Source organism: Protopterus annectens, chromosome 11.part0 (assembly GCF_019279795.1).
Source record: "Protopterus annectens isolate FY-2018-M chromosome 11.part0, PAN1.0, whole genome shotgun sequence".
Classification (NCBI taxonomy): Eukaryota; Metazoa; Chordata; order Ceratodontiformes; family Protopteridae; genus Protopterus; species Protopterus annectens.
Genome location: NC_056745.1, coordinates 23,765,444 through 23,788,165, shown reverse-complemented (window position 1 = coordinate 23,788,165; position 22,722 = coordinate 23,765,444). Strand labels below are relative to the sequence as shown.

The window sequence follows — 22,722 nt, the reverse complement described above, 5'->3', positions numbered from 1 at the left end:
CATTTGTGAAGTAATACTTTGTATGATCACAGCTAATACATCAGTTTCACAAGAGGAACATTGTACCACACAAGTAACAGATTAAAATAGAACCTTCTGACAGCCTGAGATAGACATACAAGAGAAGGTAGAACTTAAGCAGCAGTGTGTCTTGTGAGCCTAAGAATTAACTAACTAACTAACTAAACCTCTTTTGTCAGTTAGTTATGGCAGCATCTTCGGAGTTACACTACACAGCAGAGATGTAGAGATAATTATAAATGCAGTGGATGAATGGTTTGTGTACATCAGGGGACACACATTCCATATATGTAGCCTCTTCTCAAAATAGAAAGTTTTGTGTGAACGTGTGTGCTCGTGTGCATGCATGTGCGCGCACGCGTGTATGTGTGTGTGTGTGTGTGTGTGTGTGTGTGTGTGTGTGTGTGTGTGTGTGTGTGTGTGTGTGTGTGTGTGTGCGTGTGTGAGAGACCCAGCCAAACCATTATAAGCAAAGGAACTAAAGAGGTATAATAGGCTTCTCATCTCTGGTCAGACTATAGCCTACATTGTCGGTATAAAAACAATTTAAACAAAAATGCTTCTAACAGTACATAACTACAACACAGCTTGATCCGAATATCAGAACTAATGGCACAGAGAATGAATACCCATCTTTATGGGCTTGGATTCAGAGACCTCATTAGCATGTCTAGGAGCTATGCTTTCCTATTGTTACAAATCTTGTGATTTATACAGGATTATTTCTGATTAGCTTTTAAAATTAAATTTGTTATGTCTTAGGGGAGATGTGCAAACTAATGTGTAAATGAGTATATACTTAGCTCAACACAAGCGATTATTCATGGAAGTTGAGTGGCATTTAAGAGTTAAAAGTCAAATGCCTTCCTTCTCCAGTAGGTGTTATAGACCTCCTAACAGCTCACCACCCCAGGAATGCTTCTAGGAGCTCAGCCAATCAGAGGCAAGCTGAGTGTATGCATCATCCGGGACTGAGGATATTAAAGAAATTAAGATCCAGCTCTTTTCAAAAATTGAGTGTTCATTTCCCTTATTTTATAATGTGTACTTAACTCCAGTGCCCTCATTCCATACATGACCCTTACAGGACAGGTAGGTGAGGCTTCTGATTTTGCAGCGAACTTTACATCAGCTGAATAGCCTGCTTTGTAATGTAAAATAACTCTTGAGTACTGATTTAGTGGATACCAGGTATCTTCACAAAATCTGTGAGGCTTGTTTGGCCAGTAATCCTGTCTCGGCTATGTATTTGTTTACAGGTCAACACCGATTGAAAGAATGTATGGTGGGTGGGTTTGTGAGTGTGTGAGTTGCTGGACTGTATAAGTGAGTATGAGTGTTCTAGGTATGAAGATGCACATACAGGAATTAAAGAAAGTTCACACGACATTTACTGATTGTAAACCACCAGCATCCCACCTGTTGTCTAATAACATGGACATAGAAATGAAGCTTTACATGCCAAACACATTTTCACATGCACTCAGAATATTGAAAAGGAGGTGAGAAGAAGAGATGTTCTTCGTGTTTCACTGTTGCAGTCATTACATTTGGGTAATCCTGCTGGCAGGTTGCACTCAGCCGGCCTGAATTCCAAAGTCCTGGGTCCTGCGTCGGCTGCTGTCGCCCCTTTCCTGACGTCAGGTTGTCAGGGGTATAAAAGAAGCAGCCAACACCATTTTCGTCAGTCTTTCTTGCTGCGCGGTGCCCAAAGCAGAAGCAGTCCGCAAGTGCCGGTCGGCCAACTCCTGAGATTTTTGTGTTTGAGTTTCAGATCCGAAGTCTTCAATAAAGTTAAGTACCCCATTGGGGAAACTTTTTTCTTGCTCCAGACCGATGTCAGAAAAAGTTAATAATTGTATTTCTTGTGGTAAGCAAATACCTCATAAGGACTTTCATTCTTACTGTATTCCTTGCCTAGGCCCTGATCACAACGTTACTGGTTGTCGGTTTTGTGCTAGATTTAACCACCGCACTATTAAGTATCGGTATAATTTTGCTTTAAACTTTTTTGGACGCCGGTTTAATTATCCTGAAATGTCGTCGGATAGCCATCCAACTACCGGAGTTTACAAAAAAACGCAAAGAAAAAGGAAAAACAACTGAGGCCTAAAACTGACGAAGAAGCTTCTCCTAAGCCAGTCGCCGGTTCTCAGTGAGGCGCTTTCGCAGCCCCTGACGCCCGCTACTTTAGAGTCACAGCCCACTACCGACTCCCATGTGGAGTTGGTCATGCCACTGGATACTCAAGGTATTGGAGCCTCGGACGATAATCCCTCAGATTGGTCCGGAGCCGCTGAGCAGGTACCGGCTTCTGAGGGTGTATTCGGACCTAAACATCTTTACATTAAAACGACTTCAGCATCAAAGGCAAAGACTAAAGCACCTTCTAAAGCAAGGAAACAAACTCAAGAGCCATGTGGACAGGCCTCTATGCCCAAAAAACAGATGCTCAAAATGGCCGAAGACTTGATTACCTTGATCAGGGGTTCCCATCCCCCTCCTGATAAGAGGCCTAGGCAAGACACTGACTATGAATCTTCAGATCAGGTTTCTATTTCTTCTGATTCCTCTTCTGATCAGGAATATTCTTTCTCCCCCTATGAGGATTCTGATGCTGAAGAATCTATTCCTTCAGCATCTCCTCCTGAGGACTATTCCTTTGGGGAAACCTTGCATACCATGAGAGAGCATTTTCACTGGGAGAGCCAAGATTTTTCAGAATCTAAAAAGAGGCTCAGGAATTTTCTTTTACTACCTCAGCACAGGCCTCTAGCTATTCCACCTGTGTTAGACATTGTAGATGATGTGCTTTTGGAGTCTAGTCTGACCCCTGCATCCTTACCCCCAGCTCCTGTTAAGCCTGACAGATATTACAGGGTTTCTGACTCACACAAATTTATTTTTAAAAACCCTGCTGCTGACCCAGAAACTATTTCACAGGGTCCAAAGGGAGTTAAGGCTTCCACTGCAAAAAACCCAACACCCTCTGACAGAGATTCAAGGGCACTGGATAGATAAGGAAAAAAGGTTTACACATCTGCGACTTTGGCTATAAGGGCCTTAAACTGTCAGTTTCATATGCTTAAGTATCAGCAACATGTCATGGGATTGCTTAAACAGAAAATGTTGTTAAATTCTGAATGTGCAGAAAACAAGAAAATGCAGGATTTATTGTATGCAGCAGAACAAGTTGGAAAACATACTTTGCAATGTGGTTTTGATTCTTTGGAGGCCTCCTGCAGGGCCGCACTTAGGGGTTCTGTAATTAGGAGGCATGCTTGGTTAAAGGAACAAAATCTGCCTGATCATGTTAAAGTTAAGTTACTAGATGCACCTTTACAGCATGATACTTTGGTGTTAAGGCAGAAGAGGTGTTAAAGAAAATGGAGGACAAAGCTAAATCTATGCAAACTGTCAAAGAATTTTTACAAGTACAGCCACCTAGGTTTAGTAGACACTGGCCTACAAAAAATTGGTCCTTTCTTGTGTCAGACAGACCTCAAAGGGCAGATCCAGATGCCCTAGGGGCAGATTTTATTTTTATTTTATTTTACATTTGTTGACCGGGCTAGTCTAGCTGGATATATGTCCATTTTCAGTAGAGGCCCAGGGAGAAAAGCTCCACAAACAGACAGTAGATACATCACTTGTTATACATAAGGAAATATTTACAATTGTGCAGTTGTATATAATGAAATTCTTAAGCAAAATAAAGAAGTACAAATTGGTGGGTTTTTTTTTTCCCCACTGTCAGTAAAATGGATCATTAGAGAATAGAATAACAAAAGAACTGTAGACAGCAAGTGAAGATTAGAAGGTCAAGGAAATGGTAGTGGAGAGAAAAAAAAGTTTAGTCAGGGTTAGTACAAGGGCAGAGCCATAGGGAATTAAGCAAAGTTTTAAGATGCTTCTTGAAAGTATTTAAAGAGGTAATTGTGGTAATTTCACTTGGAAGCTTGTTCCAGGCAGGTGCAATACAGTTGGCGAACAAACTGTTCCCAGCTTTGTTGTTGGATTTATAGGAGTCCGCTAGAAGCTTGGTGGCAGAGCGTAAGGAAGATATGTTTTTATAAGGAGTAATAAGAGCGCTAAGTATAGTAGTATTAGCAGGCTGATAGAAGATTTTGTGGGTGATGGTTAGTTGCTGTAGTAGAATTTGATTATGAAGTTCTAGCTGCCTAGTTGTTTAAGATTAGAGCAATGATGGGTACAGAAAGGGGCTGCTGTTGCAAATCTGGCTATATTGTTATATGCTGTTGCGAATTTATTGAAATTGGATTTAGATAAGTTTGTAAAAATTGGTGAGGCATAAAGAAGGGTAGAGAGCAGGTGTGTTTGTGCTAAAGTACTTCTGGCTAAGGTTGTAAGGTAGGGTTTAAGCCTATAGAGAGAGATCCAAGTTTCCTATTGACTGACTTGATGGTTAAGTTAATATGGGAATCAAAGTTGAGATTGTGGTCTATTGTGACACCAAGAAGTTTGGTGGTGGGGTCAGGGGATATTATAGTGCCATTGTTAGAAGTAATATTGAAGGTAAAAGAAGAAGACTTTTGTGTAGGTGTGAAGAGTAATAATTTAGTCTTTTTGGGATTCAGTAATAGGCAATATTGGTGGAACCAGTTTTCGGCTGCTGAGAAGACTTTTTGTGTAGTAGCCTGAAGCTCAGTTGGGAAGGGAGCTGAACATATCAGTGTAGAATCGTCTGCATATTGTATACAGATGGATTGTGGAATGGACTTATTTAGGTTGTTAATAAAAATAGAAAAGAGGAGAAGTCCCAGTATTGAGCCTTGTGGTACTCCTATTGTGATAGGAAGAAGAGATGATAAGTGATTTTCCCATAGTACTGCTTGTTGTTGATTGTCTAAGTAGGAATTAAACCACTGGATAGCCTGAGAGTCTAAATTGAAGGATTTAAGGATATTTAGTAAGAGAGGATGGTTGACCATATCAAAGGCCTTAGAGAGGTCTAAGAAAAGAGCTGAGGAAAGTAGGTTATTATTCCTATTTTTATTAATATTGTCAGAGAATGACAATAGAGCAGTAGTGGTACTGTGATGAGGTCTAAAACCGTGTTGGCAATCTGCTAGGAGATTGTTTTGGAGGAGATGGTCAAGTAATTGCCTATGAACACATCTTTCCATGATTTTAGCTAGTGGAGAAAGTAACGCTATGGGACGGAAGTTTGAGAGCTCGTTAGAGTTACCACCCTTGTGAAGTGGACTGATATGAGAGACCTTCCAGAGGGTAGGAATAGTACCTTCAGTGATGGTTCGGTTAATTAAAATGGAGATAGGAAAGGCAAGTGCTTTGGCTCCTAGTTGTAGGTACTCAGCTGGGATAAGTTCAGCTGAGGGGGTACAAGGTTTAAGCTTTGTAAGTAAGGTATAGATGAGATCTGTTGAGACAGGTTGCAGTTTGAAAGAGGGGGGTTCATTGTTTAGGGAGAGAGGGACTGAGGAGATAAGGTTGATGCCAGGGTAGTGACAGTGTCTGAGAAAAATGAGTTGAAAGTGTCAGCAATTTGCTTGGGTGTAGTTTGAGTGAGGTTAGAAGGAGTGGGTGTTTTGGAATTGCCTGGGTGTAGAAGTTTGTTGATACCGGCCCAGAATTTCTAAGGATTTTGACGCTGTGTATGTTGGAATTTCCAGTAGTAATTTTTTTATCTTGGAATATTAGTTTCTTTGTTTCGTTTCTAAGTTGTTTAAAGATCAGGTGGTCAGCTAGGTTTTTGGTAGATCGCCATTTGTCCCAAGTTCTATTTCTGAGTAGCATTTTTTGTTTGGTTTCTTTAGATAGCCAAGGAGCAATATTTGCTTTGGTTTTTATTAATCTTGTGGGGGCATGGTGGTTGAGAATTTGGAGGAATTTGTTGTTAAAGTATAAAACAGCCACATCAAGAGGTAAGTATTTTAGCGGAGACCAATTGCAAGCTTTGAGTTCTAGTTGGAAGTTGGCTTGCTTGAAATTAGTTTTGCTCCTGGTAGTTCTGAGTTGTATATTATTGGCAATAGGGCTCTTTACTCTGTTGATGAAAGTGATTAGATGGTCCCTAATATTATCAGGTAGTGTTCCTGTGACATAAGTAATGGGGTTGCTATTAACTAGAATCCAGTCCAGGGTGCTCTGTTTAGAGCTGGTTTTATTTATTCTTGTAGGGACGGTAATAGTTTGATTAAAGCCATAGAGGTTTATATGTGAAGTGGGTATTTGGGAAATACAACAATTCCAATCAATATTAAAGTCTCCTAGCAGTATAGTTTCCTGAGGGAAGGAGGTTGAGAGCCAGCTGAGAAGGTTTTCAAGGGTATTAATGTTGTTACCTGGTGGGATGTAACAGCAAATAATATAAATGGTTTTATTTGTATTAATTTGTAATTTGGTGATTAAGATTTCAGTATTACTTAGTGCGGGTGGTTTGATATCTAGTGGGTATCCAGTAGTTCAGTTTTGTAAAGTACTGCTACACCTCCATCCTTTTTGATATTACGGTCAAGTCTAATGATGTTATAACCTGGTGGTAGTATGTCATTGTCCTGGGTGTTTGTCTTTAGCCAGGTTTCAATTAGGCAAATGATATCAAAGGAATATAGATCAAGGAGGGCATGTAGTTGAGTTATTTTATTATTCAGGCTGCGAATATTAAGGTGGGCTATCTGTAGAGAATTGAGATTGGTGGTAAGACTTGAATAAGTAGCTTGGTTTATTGATGGGATAGTGGGGTGGTAGGGGTTTGGGCCTGGATTAGGATGAATGTCACCATAGATGAATAATAGCTGTTGGTGACTATATGCGTGTTTACAAATTTTGGAAGATATTGAAAAAGGTTTCACAGGTAGAAGAAACTTGGTATGTGTTGTTCTGTGGTATTGAGGTCTGAGGTATGAGGATGATGAAGTAATGTTGCTATGTGATTGTGGGGTGTATTCAAAGTGGGTATTAGTTTGTTTTAGTGTTCGATGGGATAAAGTTAGCTTTCTATTTTCAAACAAGGTAAGGGAGTAGGAAATAAGAAGGGTGTTTAGAAGTAGGAAGGAGGAGAGAAGGAAGTTATAGTTAGAAATGCTTGGGTTATACATAGTAAGTGAAGGTGTGTTCAAAAGAAGCAGGTAGTAGAGTGGTGTGAAGATAGAGAGATAATAGGGTGGAGCTAATTACATCTGCTCTCTAATTGGTGGATATATTAGTGTGTTGGGGTGTGGAGATAGAGAGTTAATAGGGTGTAGCAAATTAGGTTTGCTGTCTTATTGGTGGTTATAGTAGTGGGTTGGGTTATACATGTATAAGAATAGGACCACTGTGGGTGGGTGGGAATTGGGGGTAGGGCAGGGGAGCAGAGTGAGCCCGCAGGGCGAACGGAGCGGGTAGAACAAGGAAAAGGTAAGTCAAACAAAAAACAATCAGTTAGCTCATTTGGGATCGCTCCCAGGGTCAGGTAAGCTATTGTAGAGGGAGAAGGAGTTAGCAGGGTGTATAGGAGGTGGGACAGAAAGACTTGGGGGGAATTTATAATATACAGACTGAGCTAATACAATTATAGATTTGTAAGCAGTACCACAGAAAAGGGGTCAATGTAGGGAGGGCAGGGGGATCTAAAACAGGTAATCTGCTTAAAATTACAATAGGATATAAGAACAGAGGTAGGATATATGTTCCTTTATAGGTCTAGATTCAATAGGTGTGAAAAACAGAGAAAAGGGGGAAAGGCTCTGAGAGGGAAAGGTAGCACTGCGTGGGTAATTACTAGAAATTGAATTGTTTGTTTAGCAGAGTTAGTTTCTCTTATGGACGGGAATTCAAATAGGGAAGGAAAAGCAGACTTGTGCTGCCATCTAGTGGCCTTAGCATGTAATTACTACCCAATATTACAAGCTAATTGAAATGCAGACAGTGTACAGGTAGCAGGGATGGAAGGAATGTAAGGATATGTTAAGCTGCTGGCGGACATGAGGCAGAGCCCTATCTTATCAACAAAATGTCCCCAGAAGTGGTACAGTCAATAATTAGAAATTAGATAGTTGCACTAGTAGGTACATACATGCAGCAATTCTTATTGAAACTGCTGTATAGGGTTCCGTGGAGAAACCGAATTCCGCTTTTCTGGAGGAATTTCAATGGAGGGTAGTCCACTGGGCAGGTCGCCTCTACAGGAGAGGACTAGCAAATACTACAGTAGGCAAGCTGAAAGAAAAGATGTAATTAGAATAATGAGATTACAATAATTATCAGCAGTATATCAGAGCTATTAGGTTATATGCTAGCATATAGACTGTAATGGTACACAGGAGACCACTACAGTAGTATAGCAGAGAAATTAAAGATAGTTCAGAGTAGAGGAGTGATGAAGAATAAGAAATTAATGTAATTGGGGAATTGGTCAGGATTGGGGGGGGGGGGGACCGCTAGAGTATGTGCAAAGATAGACGACTATAGCCCCAGGGAATAAAGCTCTAAAAAGGTCTCTAGAGTTGGACTTCTGCATAGTCTATGAAAATGTCCTGATTCAGAAGTCCTATATAATGAGCAGAGATATAATATAATATATCTGTTTGTAAGGTAGCACAGTCGCAAATGCGGTAAGGAAGCACTTACGGGAAAACACAAGCTACAAGCGACTGAGTGACAATTTAATTATGGCCAAATAGAGCAAGTAGAATAATATGTACAGCACTCCCAGATGACCTTTGTAGCTGCATGCGAGTCGGCACAGGGAGTTGGGGGGATGAGAGAAAAGTTAAGTTGTAAAAATCATAATGCTCTGAGAACAGAGGCCCAAAAAGGGTTACAATTCTATAACGTCCATAGGATCCTAGGATAACGTATTAAGAGAGTATGTCTGCAGAGACACAAGGTATAGATATAAATTACAGTTAATCGTCTGTTGTGACAAGCCAGCAAGGTCGTATGTTTTAAAAACACTGTTAGTATAATACCCGCTGCTTCCACCGATCAATTTAGTGGCTGAAAACAAGAAATAGCAAGGGATAGGTGATAGAATACATTAAAGGAAACAAGAATCACTTAAGCAAAGATCCCAGGCACAAGGTTCTTATAGGTCCAAGAAATGGGGTGCTTCTACCTCCAAAGCTGGAGAAGATAGATCACAAACATACAGAAAACAGTCCCAATGACTTCTCCCTGCCTGCACCAAGCACTTATCTTCTGGCAGCACCCTTAGGGGGAAAATTAGCACTTTTTGCTCAAAATTGGCACATTATAACCCAGGACAAGTGGGTTCTAAACATAGTGTCACAAGGATACAAGTTCCATTTCATTACTATGCCAAAGGTAAACGGCTGACCAGATCTGCCAAAAACATCAATAGGCAGAGGCACAAAAACAAGTCTCATCCCTCATGGACATGGGGCCATTCAACAAGTACCAGAGCAAGAGCAGGGACAAGGATTTTACTCAAGACTGTTCTTGGTACCCAGAAAGGACAAGGCCTGGAGGCCGATACTGGACCTATCTATTCTGAACACTTTCCTGGATATTCCAAAATTCAAAATGTTGACTTTGCTGCAGCTTCTGCCCATGTTGGGCAAGAATGCTTGGCTTGTGTCTTTAGACCTAAAAGAGGCATACCTGCATGTTCCAATCAGACAATCATGCAGACGATACCTAAGATTCAAGGCTGGTTCAATGCATTACCAACTCTCTGCACTGCCCTTTGGCTTATCTACTGTGCCCAGGGTCCTTACAAAGTGCCTGGCACCAGTAATTGCATTCTGCAGACAAAGAGGAATACAAATATATCCTTACTTGGACGACTGTCTCATTCAAGCAGAGAACAAGGACATTCTTCTTCAACATCTGGCATTTGTGAAAAGACTTCTGACATGCCTAGGGTACACAGTCAACAAAAATAAATCAAAACTAGTACCCTCACAAGAGATAACATTCCTGGGTGCAAGCTTGAATACAACTGCCCAGATGGCGTATCTCACGCCAGACAAACAAAGACAACTGACTACCTATTATTTCAAAATGTTGACAACAAAGGCCCAGTTATCTGCAAGAAAAATTCTGCAGGCTTTGGGCTTCATGACATCCTGCATCCTACTAATTCCCTATGCAAGACAGCATATGAGGAAACTTCAATGGTACCTAAAAAGTGTTTGGACTCAACATTGCCACAGCCTGGAAACAGTCATTACTCTCATTCCCTGCCTGCAACAGGAGTTTCGATGGTGGGCAAAGGCTTGTCACCAGAACAAGGGACAGCCATTCACATTGCCTCCAGCCAGGCAGGCACTAACAACGGATGCATCAGACTATGCCTGGGGAGCCCACATGGCAGGAAGAGGCATTCGGGGCACATGGCCCTCAAGCCAAATGCATCTACATATCAATCAAAAAGAGATGTTAGCTGTTCAAAATGCCCTGACAGCCTTCAAGGACCTACTTCATCTGGGACAACTACTGATAAAGACAGACAACACCACGGTCATGTGCTATATAAACAAGCAGGGGGGCACACATTCTTACCCCCCTTTGCAGACTAGCCATGATCTTGTGGGACACAGCTTTGACTTACCAAGTACATCTGCGGGCACAATTCCTGCCAGGAAAGGAAAGTACTCTGGCAGACGAACTAAGCAGAAACCTCATGGATCCCCACGAGTGGCACCACAAGTCTTCAGCATGATAACAAGGACATGGGGATGCCCGGACATAGATCTGTTTGCCTCCCCTCTCAATTACCAACTAAAAAGATTCTGCACAAGGACTTATCATAGACAAGCATGGAAAGTGGACACCCTATCTTTCAGCTGGAAAAACCTATCAGTATATGCCTTTCCTCCACTGCCTCTCCTTCCCAAGGTGCTCCTAAAGGTCAGACAGGAGAAGCCAAAGATGATACTGATTGCCCCAAACTGGCCACGCCAGTACTGGTATCCAATACTAAGGAACTTATCTCTATACCCGGCTTGAATCTTACCTCAAATACCTCGACTACTGTCCCAGCAAAACAATCAGATCATGCACAACCAACTCAGGACATTTAAACTTGGCAGCATGGCTGATAATGTAGTCATACAAAAAACACCTCTCAGTAAAGCTGTGATGGATGTCATCCTGGAAGCCAGAAGGCCTAGTACTAGAAAGTCTTATGCTGGAAATTGGAAGAGATTCTGTGCCTGGAACCAGGCACAAGGAACTGATACAGCGGTACCAAATATTCCTCAGATTTTGCAATACTTAACTGAGATGCTGGACAAAGGCCTATCTTTTTCATCAATTAAAATTCATGCCTCTGCCATTTCAGCTCATTACAATACAGAGCCACCACTTTTTTCTCACCCTTTATTAAGGCAGTACCTCAGAGGAGCCAAAAATTTAAGGCCCCCAAGAAGACTACCAATACTTGCATGGGACCTCAGCTATGTCTTGGAAAAGCTCACCCTGCCTCCTTTTGAGCCAGCTGCTATAGCTGATATGAAGTTTTTATCTTGGAAAACAGCTCTGCTCTTAGCAATTACTTCTGCAAGACGAGTTTCAGAGCTACAGGTGCTCATGGCTGTGGAACCTTTCATCATTTTTCATCCAGACAGGGTCTCCCTGAGGACAAACCCAACATTTATGCCTAAAGTAGTGTCCAATGTGGCTCTTAACCAAGCCATCCATCTGCCAAACTTTTACACAAATCCACAGAACAAGGACGTACACAGACAGCTTAGATTCTACTTGGACAGAACCAAAGCTTTCAGGAAGACAGAGCAATTACTAGGGCATATGCTGCAGGATCACAAGGAAAGCCTATCTCAAAGCAGACTATTTCTAAGTGGTTAGGCCACTGCATTTGTTTCTGCTACTTACACCATGGCAAGCCAGTGTCTAAGGGCATTAGGCCTCATTGCAAAAGAGCTCAGCTACCTCAGCAGCCTTTCTCAGGGGAGTACCAACCAGAGACATTTTAGAGGCGGCTACTTGGAGTTCAGTGCACACCTTTACAAAGCATTATCATCTGCCACTCTACTCTAAATCCAGGGTAGGCTTTGCCACTGCAGTTCTGCAGGGCCTCATAGCCGCTCCTACTGCTGTCTAGTTCCAGCCTCCCAACCATAGCTTTGGGACTCTACCCAAATGTAATGACTGCAACAGTGAAACACGAAGAACATAGTACAGTTGTGTACACTTACCATAAATGTAGATGTTCGAGTGTATTCACTGTTGCAGTCCAGGTTACCCACCCGCCTTCCCCTTTTTTCTTTTGGATCTTATCTTTCCTTCTCTGATTTATACTACCTATGTGGTGTATTTGCTTATAGATGAAGGTAAAATGTATATTGATGTATTTCTGAATATATATATATAAAAAGTTTGGCTACCCTTTTTGGGGGCACCTGACATCTGGGGCAAGAAAAACTGAAGAAAATGGCGTTGGCTGCTTCTTTTATAGCCCTGACGACCTGACGTCAGGGAAGGGGGGGCCAGCAACCGATGCAGGACCCAAGACTTTGGAATTCAGGCCAGCTGAGGGAAACCTGCCAGCAGAATTACCCAAATGTAATGACTGCAACAGTGAATGCACTCGAACATCTACATTTATGGTAAGTGTACACAACTGTACATTTTGCTGAAGGTACACACTTTTTGAAGTAGGAATGCAGCATGAAAGTACAGTAGTGTAAGATTTAACTTACATAACAGCAGATGTTCAAATAATCACTGCTACACTAGCCTTAGCTGTAGGGGTAGATTACCATAGCTAACTACATTTGGGAGGTAGGAGAAGGGTCCAGGAGCCCCTGGAGAATAGTCATAGGAAAGCTTGATCTGGATCTAGTGAAGGTACCAAGCTTATAGTGCTTTGTAAAAGTATGTACAGAGGGCCAAGAAGCAGCTTTTCTGGAAGCTAACCATTTCAAAAAAGCCACAGATGAGATCAAAGCCTTGGTAGAGTAGCCATTTTCCCTGATTGGAATAGTTTTGTTATGGTTAGAATAGCAAAAGGTAATAGCTTTAGACAGTCATTTGGAAATGGTCTGTTTTGACTTGGATTGTCCCTTTTTCATACCTTCAAAAGAAATGAACAATTGGTTGGAAGATCTGGAAGATTTAGTTCTGTCAAGATAGTACCCGAGTTGTCTGTGGACGTCCAAGGTATGGAGTGTCCCTTTCTTTCTTCCACATTTTTTAGGCTCAGGAAAGAAAATGGAGAGATGAATCGTTTGGTTTATAGTGAACTCGGATACCATTTTAGGCATAAAAGATGGATTAGTTCTCAAAGAAACCCTGTACCTATGGAAAATGAGATAGGGTTGACTCACCATAAGAACTTGCAACTGACATACTCTGCTTTCCAAGTTCAGAGCAATCAGTAAAACTGTTTTTCATGTTAAAAAGCTCAAGTCAGCCATATTAGCTGGTTCAAATGGTGCAAGTGTTAGCTTCTCTAGCACAGAATTACACAAAATGTAGATCCAAAGGGGGTACCACCAGTTTTCTGGGAGGCCTCTTATCCAAAACCCCTTTCAAGAACATTTTGACATGAGACTGCATTGAAAGAGGAGGATCCTATGGAGACATGCTGAAATGGCTGATAAACTGTGATAGACAAGTAAGGTCATAGGATAGTAAGTTACATGCATACTGTATAGCCAGAGGACTCTTAGCTCTGAATGGGTGCTGGTTTTGTTACTGGCAACTAGAAACCCTTTTCCATTTGATAACATTTGATTTTCTAGTAGCGGGTTACTTGCCTCCATTAGTACCTGCTGCACATCCTAAGTAAGCAGGTTCCCAAAAGGAATTAAGACCCTATCATTCAGGTGATCAGTTGAAGATGATTGATATTGGGGTGTATTAAACACCCCCTCTTCTTGTGTGAGTAGATGTAGTCTGTGAGGAAGCTTGTGGCAGTTACCCTGGCCATTTCCAAAGAAAGGGAGAACCGCAGTTGTGTGGGCCAGAAGGAAATCAGCAGTAATCGTGGTGGGGGTCATTCTGAATCTACAGAGGTACGCTGGGTATTAGTGAAAAGAATGGAGAACCATACAGGAACATTCCTGTCCAAGGAAAAGGAAAGGCATCTGTGTGCAGGTCTTCTTGCATGTAGACCCGGAGTACAATCTTGCCAGTTGATTGTTCAAGAGGAGACAGATAGCGCTGCTTCATCTCCCCACAAGTGAATCTAATCTTGGAAGGTTCCCTGATCTAGTTTCTATTCATGAGGGTCAGCCCTGGTTCTGTCTTGCTTGTCTGCCACACAATTTTGCTTTTGCTCTGATAGAATGTAAGATGCCTGTAGACTGAGATTGTGCTGTGAAGCTGTATCTCAAGCTAACATGGCTAATCTGTAAGGGGGGTACGACCTAGTTCCCCAATGCTTGTTGATGTATCTCATGGCTGTAACCACTTGAGAGAGGCCCCAGAGACCAAAGAGAGTTCATCTGTTGAGTGACTCAATCAGGGCAAGCATCTCCTTGATATGTATGTGCTTGCATCTATCCTTGGTATCCCACACCCCCTGCAGCTTTATCCCTCCTAAAAAACTGCTCCTCAAGCAAAGTTTGAAGCATCTGAGATGACTGATTGTTTTCAATCAGGGAGGGAGAAGGTGAAACCGGGACTTAAGGATGTCTATTGTCTCCACCAAAAGATTTATCTTCAAATAAACCCCAGCACTAGGATTTGAAATATTAATGGCTGCTGGTGTTTGGACCAAAGTGATTCAGATACCACTGTATATTTCTCATGTGGAGCCTTGCCAGGAGTATCATGAGAATCATAGATGCCATGAGACCCAAAATCCTGACGTATTCCCTCAGAGTGACCAAAGTCTGAGTGGAAAACGTTAAAAATAGATCTGAATAAAGATTTACTTTTTCATGTGCAAGAAAAACTCTTTGAACTGACGTATCAGAGTCCTGTGTGAGGGAGTCAAGAAAGACTTTTAAATGTTCTCTTGCAATCCCAGCTTGTGTGATAAATCTCTCACCCAAGAGAGAGAGATCCTAACACTTTGAAAAAGACTCTGTAAAGATGATCAGGTCATCTAAATATGAAAAAAATGTGGATACCCTGTAGCCTGCAATTAGCTATAACTGGAGCTAGACACTTTGTGAATGTTCTTTGTGCAGTGGATAGTCCAAAAGTTAAAGCAAAAGTCTGGGTGAATAGGGATGTGATCTTTCTTTGTGACTAGAACATCTTTGAATAAAAACCCTTCTTCACTTTGGAAGGAAAAACTGGTTCTATCCCCCCTTGGGACAGCATGAGATGAAGAATAGGTGGAAACTAAAAAGTCTGATCTGAAGGATGAGGAATGACGCCCTGGAAAGGAGGAATTTCCTCCCACTGTCATCCGTAATCCTGACTAATGATTTTCAGAAACCATTTGTCTGAAGCAATCTGTTGCCAAAGATAAAAATGGAGATTCAGACTTTCTGGAAGAAGAAAAAAAAGGCACCAGGGTGAGAAAGGAGTTGCAAGGTCTCTTGAACAGGCATTCAGACTTTTTAGACTGTACTTGGTTTTGGGAGGTTCAAGATTTTGTTTTGAACCCCCTTCAATTTCTTCTTAAACATCTGTTTTACTAAATGTTGTTGAGGCTGTTTTATTTTGTTTTTTTGCCAAAACTGGATTAGGAGATAAACGTCCCTAGGAGAATTTGGGAAAGGAGGGCTTAAAAATCTTAAGACATCCCGTGGGTCAGCCTGCCCCTTTCATCACACTTATTGATCAGCTCTGCTGCAGAGGGGCCAAACACTAAATCTCTATCCAAGGGATACCTTAGGATTTAATTTTTAACATCATCTGGGAGGTTCTGACATTGCAGTCATGCAAACCTAAAAACAGTACCAGTGGTCCAAGTTCTGGAAGAAGTATCAGCAGTGTCATTCACACACTGTAAGTCATGAGTAGTGACCTGTGCAGTAGGAGAAACTAAGTTATTTAAAGCAGATTTTTCCTCACAAATAGAAACTGCAGATAAAGCATTCCTCATAATTTCACAGTTTGTCAGAACAAAGTTCAACATGTGAGTGTGATAGTTCAAAATTTTGAAAATCAAAATTGCAGAAGTATACACTTTTTCATGTACCTATCAGTAATGTTCCTATCCTTAACAGAAAGTTAAATTGGAATTAACTAAGTGCTTGGCAGCAGTGTGATCAGCTAAAGCTATAACTGCTGGATCGGGTTTGGGAATAGTTTGTAAAAGATGAGAACCTTTATACATCCTGTCTACCTTTTTAGAGGCAGCTGGCTGATTATCAGGAACATGCAGGCAGTAAGACACATGCCCTCTAAAGCTGACAGAACAGGAGGAATGGGTGTAAGGTCTAGGAAATACTTCTGTTACAACTCTTAATATTTACTGAGGGACTGAGAAACCACACTGTTCTCCCACTGGAAACACTAGCACTAGTCTCAGAAAGAGAAACCCCACAGGGAGAATAAAAAACTGTGCTGACCTCTGAGTCTGAATCAGGAATCTGAGGAAGAAACCTTGTACCCATCCCTGCATCTTGCAGTTCAGATTCAGAGTCTTAAATCTCTTCATGAAAAGAGGAATCCTCCCATTTTTTTACTGGAAACTACTTTACAAGATGGATCAGTAGCATGAATTAAACCCTGAGCCAGACCCAGTCAACTACTTCTATTCAAAGAAATTTGAGGAGGAGCAGATACATGCTTGGTTTTCTGTTTCTTTTTGACATGAAAATGGGGTCAACCATGTCGCTAATGGCAACAACTGCTTCCCCAGTGATGGACACAGCATTCTGACACATGTTCCCTCTCAAGACCAACAAGAGTGGCTGTCCTTTGCCCACTGAGGGCACATCAACAGCCACAGAGGACGTAGCTAACCCCTGGTTCATAATGGCTATAGGTGCTACACCTTAGGGATCCAGGGTAAAAGGTGAGAGGTCTGAGGTACAGCAGAGTCACCTACCTGGGGCTAAGCCAAATTACTAGCCTGCTGTAGTGGCAAAGGCTGCTTAATTTGCTTAATTTTTGTTCGTTTTTGTGTCTGGAAGAAAGACAACCATGGGACTGGTAATCTGTTCCATGGTCACGGCGAAAGTGGTGCCTCTTTCTCAGGGAAGATGAACAGCAATTGCAGTAAACACTACCAGTCCACAGAAGTTACTTTTCTGACATAAAAATACAGTAACAAGCACTTTTAAACACAATGCCAGCCCCACAGAATAAAAATAAACCCAATTTTGCCACAGAAAAAATGTTTTCATTTACTCTACACTACCTTTAAACTGACATGAAAAAAACAAATGCTCCATTTAAAGGTGCGTTACAGTCTTGAGAGAGTTCATTAAAACAAAATACTCTTAGCTTTAAAATAACTTTCCTGAAAAGAAAAGTAACAAAACATCAACAAAATTAAGAAAATTGATTTTTAGCCAAAGGGAGCTTATCTGCTCAGCAAAAGAAAGCACAAGCTGACTGCCGATCCTTGAAAGCCTCAGAGCGTGCAGTGGCAGTAAAGCTGTTTAGGGCTTTCACCAGACTTGTCTTTTATTCATATCAGCTCGAGCTGCTTGACAGCTTGAGTGCATGGAAGGTGTCCCAAAACTTTGGAAGCTTTGTGGCTGTTATATCGCTGGCAGGATATAACCCATATATCTAAGGCATATAACCCATATATCTAAGGCATATAACCCATATATCTAAGGCCAATAACCCATATATCTAAGGCCAATAACCCATATATCTAAGGCATATAACCCGTATATCTAAGGCATATAACCCGTATATCTAAGGCATATAACCCATATATCTAAGGCATGTAACCCATATATCTAAGGCATATAACCCATATATCTAAGGCATATAACCCGTATATCTAAGGCATATAACCCATATATCTAAGGCATGTAACCCATATATCTAAGGCATATAACCCGTATATCTAAGGCATATAACCCGTATATCTAAGGCATATAACCCGTATATCTAAGGCATATAACCCATATATCTAAGGCATGTAACCCATATATCTAAGGCATATAACCCATATATCTAAAGCATATAACCCGTATATCTAAGGCATATAACCCGTATATCTAAGGCATATAACCCATATATCTAAGGCATATAACCCATATATCTAAGGCATATAACCCATATGTCTAAGGCATATAACCCATATATCTAAGGCATATAACCCATATATCTAAGGCATATAACCCATATATCTAAGGCATGATATAACCCATATATCTAAGGCATATAACCCATATATCTAAGGCATATAGCCCATATATCTAAGGCATATAACCCATATATCTTAGGCATGTAGCCCATATATCTAAGGCATATAACCCATATATCTAAGGCATATAACCCACATATCTAAGGCATGATATAACCCATATGTCTAAGGCTGCTGCAGCAGTGATCAGTATGATGCGCATCTGTAGAAGACATGTTTTCTTGTAACAGTGAAGACACAAAAAAACAACTTGGTGATTGAATGCCTAATCACAGCACTTTCTTTTTGTTTTGGTAGGCATGCATGCCGTTAAATATTGCGTTGTGCAGTTTTAGTATACATGTACTCTTTATGTGTTTGCTTTAAATAAAATTATGAACAACATGTTCTGTCATAATAAGTACTTGTTTTTAAGTTCACAGGTGGTTAAATGGCAGTGAGATTCAGTGTCGGAGGTCATCACAGAAACAACATCCGAGTTCCACGTGTCCTATGGGCTCCACAGATAAAACACCTCCAACAGTGCATGGCTTGTCTCATACTGAAACCAGACATCATACATTTATGGAATGTAACAGCAATTTTAGTTTTGAGAAGGATCTGAAATTGCTTCTGGAAACTCAAGAGAGAGAGAGAGTGTACAAAGCAGGTAAGGGTAAAACAGTTTCCACGTTCCATTTTCTAAAACACTGGAAAGATTATACTGATGAGAGACGTAGGAGGAGGGTCCATCCTCACTATGTTGATAAATGCCCTAGAATATTTGAAGGAAGGAAAGCGAAGGACAGATGCAAAGACAGTTTGAAAACACATCAAAAAGCCAATGCTAAGGAGAAATTGTTTCAGTGTGCCACATGTGGCAAGTGTTTCATAAAGATGAATAGCCTTATCCAACATAAGAATGTCCACATTGGCATCAGTCCATTTAAATGTGGCACATGTAACAAATACTTTTCACATAACTTTTCCCTCACCATCCACAAAAGAACTCACACAGGGGAGAGACCATATAAATGTGCGACATGTGACAAAACTTTTACAAAGAAAAGCAGCCTTAAAGCCCATGAGCAAATACACACTGGAATTAAATCATTTAAATGTGTCATTTGTGGCAAGAGATTTCTAGACAAACCCAAGCTTCAGAGACATATTAATTCCCACACAGGGGTGAAGCCATATAAGTGTACAATATGTAATAAGAATTTTGCACAGAAGGGTGCCCTTACAGTTCATGAGAGAATCCACACTGGAACTAGGCCCTATAAATGTGCCACGTGTGGCAAGAGCTTCATACAGAAGAATGCCCTTATGATGCATGAAACTACACATACTGGAACAAAGCCATATAAATGTGTAATATGTGGCAAAAGCTTTGCGTGGAAGCAGTGCCTTGAAGTCCATGAAAAAATCCACACTGGAAATCTGCCTTATAAATGCTCTTTGTGTGGCAAGAGTTTTGTACTAAAGAAATGCTTTATATACCATGAAAAAATCCATGCTGGAGATAGACCATTTAAGTGTTCCATTTGTGGCAAGAGTTATATAGATAGACATGGTCTTGCTGGGCATAAGATTGTCCACACTGGAGAAAAGCCTTACAGCTGTGCAACTTGTAGTAAGAGTTTTATACGCAAATGCAACCTCACAGATCATGAAAAAATCCACACTGGTGAAAAGCCTTACAGCTGTACAACATGTTGTAAGAGTTTTATAAGCAAACGTCACCTCGCAGTTCATGAAAAAATCCACAGTGGAGAAAAGCCGTATGAATGTGAAACTTGTGGCAAGCGTTTCAGACGAAAACACCACCTTGAACTCCACAAGAAACTTCACACTGGACGTGAAGCCTTTAAATGTGCCATATGTGGCAAGACATACACAGCAAAGAGTAATCTCAGAAGGCATGAGTTTGTACACTCTGGGAAGAAGCCATATCAGTGTGCATCATGTGATAAGAGTTTTTCACGGAAGGGCAACCTTAGGCACCATGAGAAACTCCATAGTGGGGAGAGAACAATCCGAAGGCAGAACAAGAAAATTGCCCCTTCTTAACAGCTGAGTGACGTCTCCAGGCGTTTCTGCAGTTACCTCCTACTGCGCCTCTTTGCACCTAATATTGCCTGTTCATATTTGCATTTATAATTCCAAAACCATGTTACATACGAAGTATTAGAATATTTTATCTTGAAGCATACATGATGACAAACACAACTGTGTTCATACGACCTCTATCAATGAGTATTTGTTAGAACTGTAAGGCGATAACTTCATTTTTTAAAGGCTGAAGCCACACCCACTGGGAGTTAAAGGTCCACACTCAAAACAGCTCTGTTAGAGGAAATGAGTTAATAATTCAGTGAAACAATTACCTAAACATTCAGCAGGCATGACAAGATGTCATAACTAAAGACATTTTTCTAAATTAATTTTTAGTAACTAAGTCAGAAAAATGAATTGAAAATTCAGACAAGGCTAGCCTGGCTTTGTGACACAGATGGTCAGACCCCTTACTGTGATTCAGGTGTCTAGGGGTGAGTTAATGGCCCAAGCATTGGAGGAACTAGGCGGGGGTGGTGGATTGAAGAGGCAGAGTTTTCACACGCCTAACAGGGAGAGGGTGGCCCATAGTTAATAGTATCCAGGTTGATGCATTTTCCCACAGTGCAGATTGAATAAACCACCAATAAGCGCTTTGAGGGAAGAGGCAGAACTGCTTGGAAAGAACTCTCTATGTGGAAGTGAATAGTTGTCTTTTCGAGTCAGCCCACTGCATGTGCCCTACCTGTCACTTCACCATGTGCATGTCCCCTACCCGGCACTTCACCATGTGCACGTTTCTCCCCAGCACTTCATCATGTACACATCCCCTACCTGGCGTCTTCACTATGTGCGCATCCCCTACCCAGCATTTAACTGTGTGCATGTTGCCTCCCTAGCACTTCACCTTTCCCACAGCAGGAAAGTAGATCCCAAATCAGACAACCAACCATTCTTGATGATTGTATAAGTGATGGCCTCTCCTGGTCGACCAGCACTCTGGTGATTGGGAATGAACAGGCTGATTGGCCTTGAGGGAGGATGTTGATTGACAGACAGTGGGGGTAAAATGGCAAAAAGAAAGGAAGAAAATCTGACAGGACCATGCAAAAACAAAAATAGTAGCACATGCCGATCACAGAAGAAAATCGACTCATATAGGAAGTAACGTGAGGGAACGTTTGATAGAGTTAATGTAAATATTAGTTACATTACTGTATTATGTGCTGGTGAAGGAGACAGATTCATATAGGAAGTAACGCGAGGGAACGTTTGATCGAGTTAATGTAAATATTAGCATTACTGTATTATGTGCTGGTGAAGGAGACAGAAGGTATATGTGACTTAAAGCATCAGATGATTAATAAGGTAAATACAGTAACTGATTCATAAGGACCCAGATGACACATCAGCTGTAACAAAATACATTGATGTGCAGCAAGGCTGTTAATTGGTGTAAAGTACTATCAGAAAAAAATGACCGAAAGAAAGGAACATTTAGATATTCACCCTGGAAACTGTGATGAAAAATAATAAAGGGTTTTAAAAAGTCAGTATTGGAGACATTTATTAATGGAAACAGATCTTTTATAGTCTGTTGATGTAAATAAAAAAGCACTATTAAAACAGATCAAGCTCTGTGTTACACGTGGTCTATCTGTATTTGTGAATTGACTTTCTGGTGAAATTTGACTTCTTTTCCCAAGAAGCAAAATTCATCTTTAGTTATTTCTGTGGGGGCAAAGCTTTATGCATCCTCATGTAGGGGTTTCACTCCCTTTTTTATGTATTTATCGTTTTATGAGATCATTGCATGTTGGAGGAAAAAGAAGTTTTTCATACTGCAACCAGCCTATGTTTTGACTTAGTGATTAAACTGCAAGTCTTTTGTCTTCAACGGTCATGTTTGCAGTCAAAAACGATCCCACATTTCAACAACTGGGCACTTTTGAAAATAATAAACACATGTAAAGTATTGTTTTTACAGTGGAACGCTCTCCAACATCTCTGACATGGGGGTTGTGTCTCCACAACCCCACTGAGTATTTATACTGATTTGAGATTAATTTGCCTTGGGAAAAGAAAACATCCCGATGATCTTGTAGTCTTAGTGTTAACATGTAAAACCTCACCTTCTAAGCATGCTGTTCACTTGTGTGGTGATTCTAAGGCTGGTACACATTTTGACTGGCTGTACATTTTTGTACGATTTATTGTTATATGAATGTTCTGCCTCCCCTCTATTAGTCAGTATTCCATGGCATGAATTTTATGTATTTTGGGATTCACTGACAACTTTCCATGTTTAGTCATAAAGGCAAATTTCAGTAAGCTACTCCACCTCTCATGGGTAAGAAACATTGTCTCAGCATCATCTAAATTATATTTAGGTGACCCTTCCAATCAGAGTGGATAGTTAGATTTAATCCCATTTAGAATGTTTAGGAACCAGTCAGATATTTTTATTCCCCAGTTTTCTC

General features: G+C 40.9%; 1 protein-coding gene across 1 annotated transcript in view; it reads left to right on the top strand.

The window, feature by feature from the left end:
- Window positions 1–21,887, top strand: part of LOC122815139 (gastrula zinc finger protein XlCGF57.1-like) — a 123,896-nt gene extending 102,009 nt beyond the window's left edge. The window contains exon 4 of the mRNA XM_044087393.1: window positions 18,621–21,887. Coding sequence (XP_043943328.1) covers window positions 18,621–20,257 — 1,637 coding nt within the window. The 3' untranslated portion in view covers window positions 20,258–21,887. The remainder of the gene's footprint in view (window positions 1–18,620) is intronic.
- The last annotated feature ends 835 nt before the right edge of the window (window positions 21,888–22,722 follow it).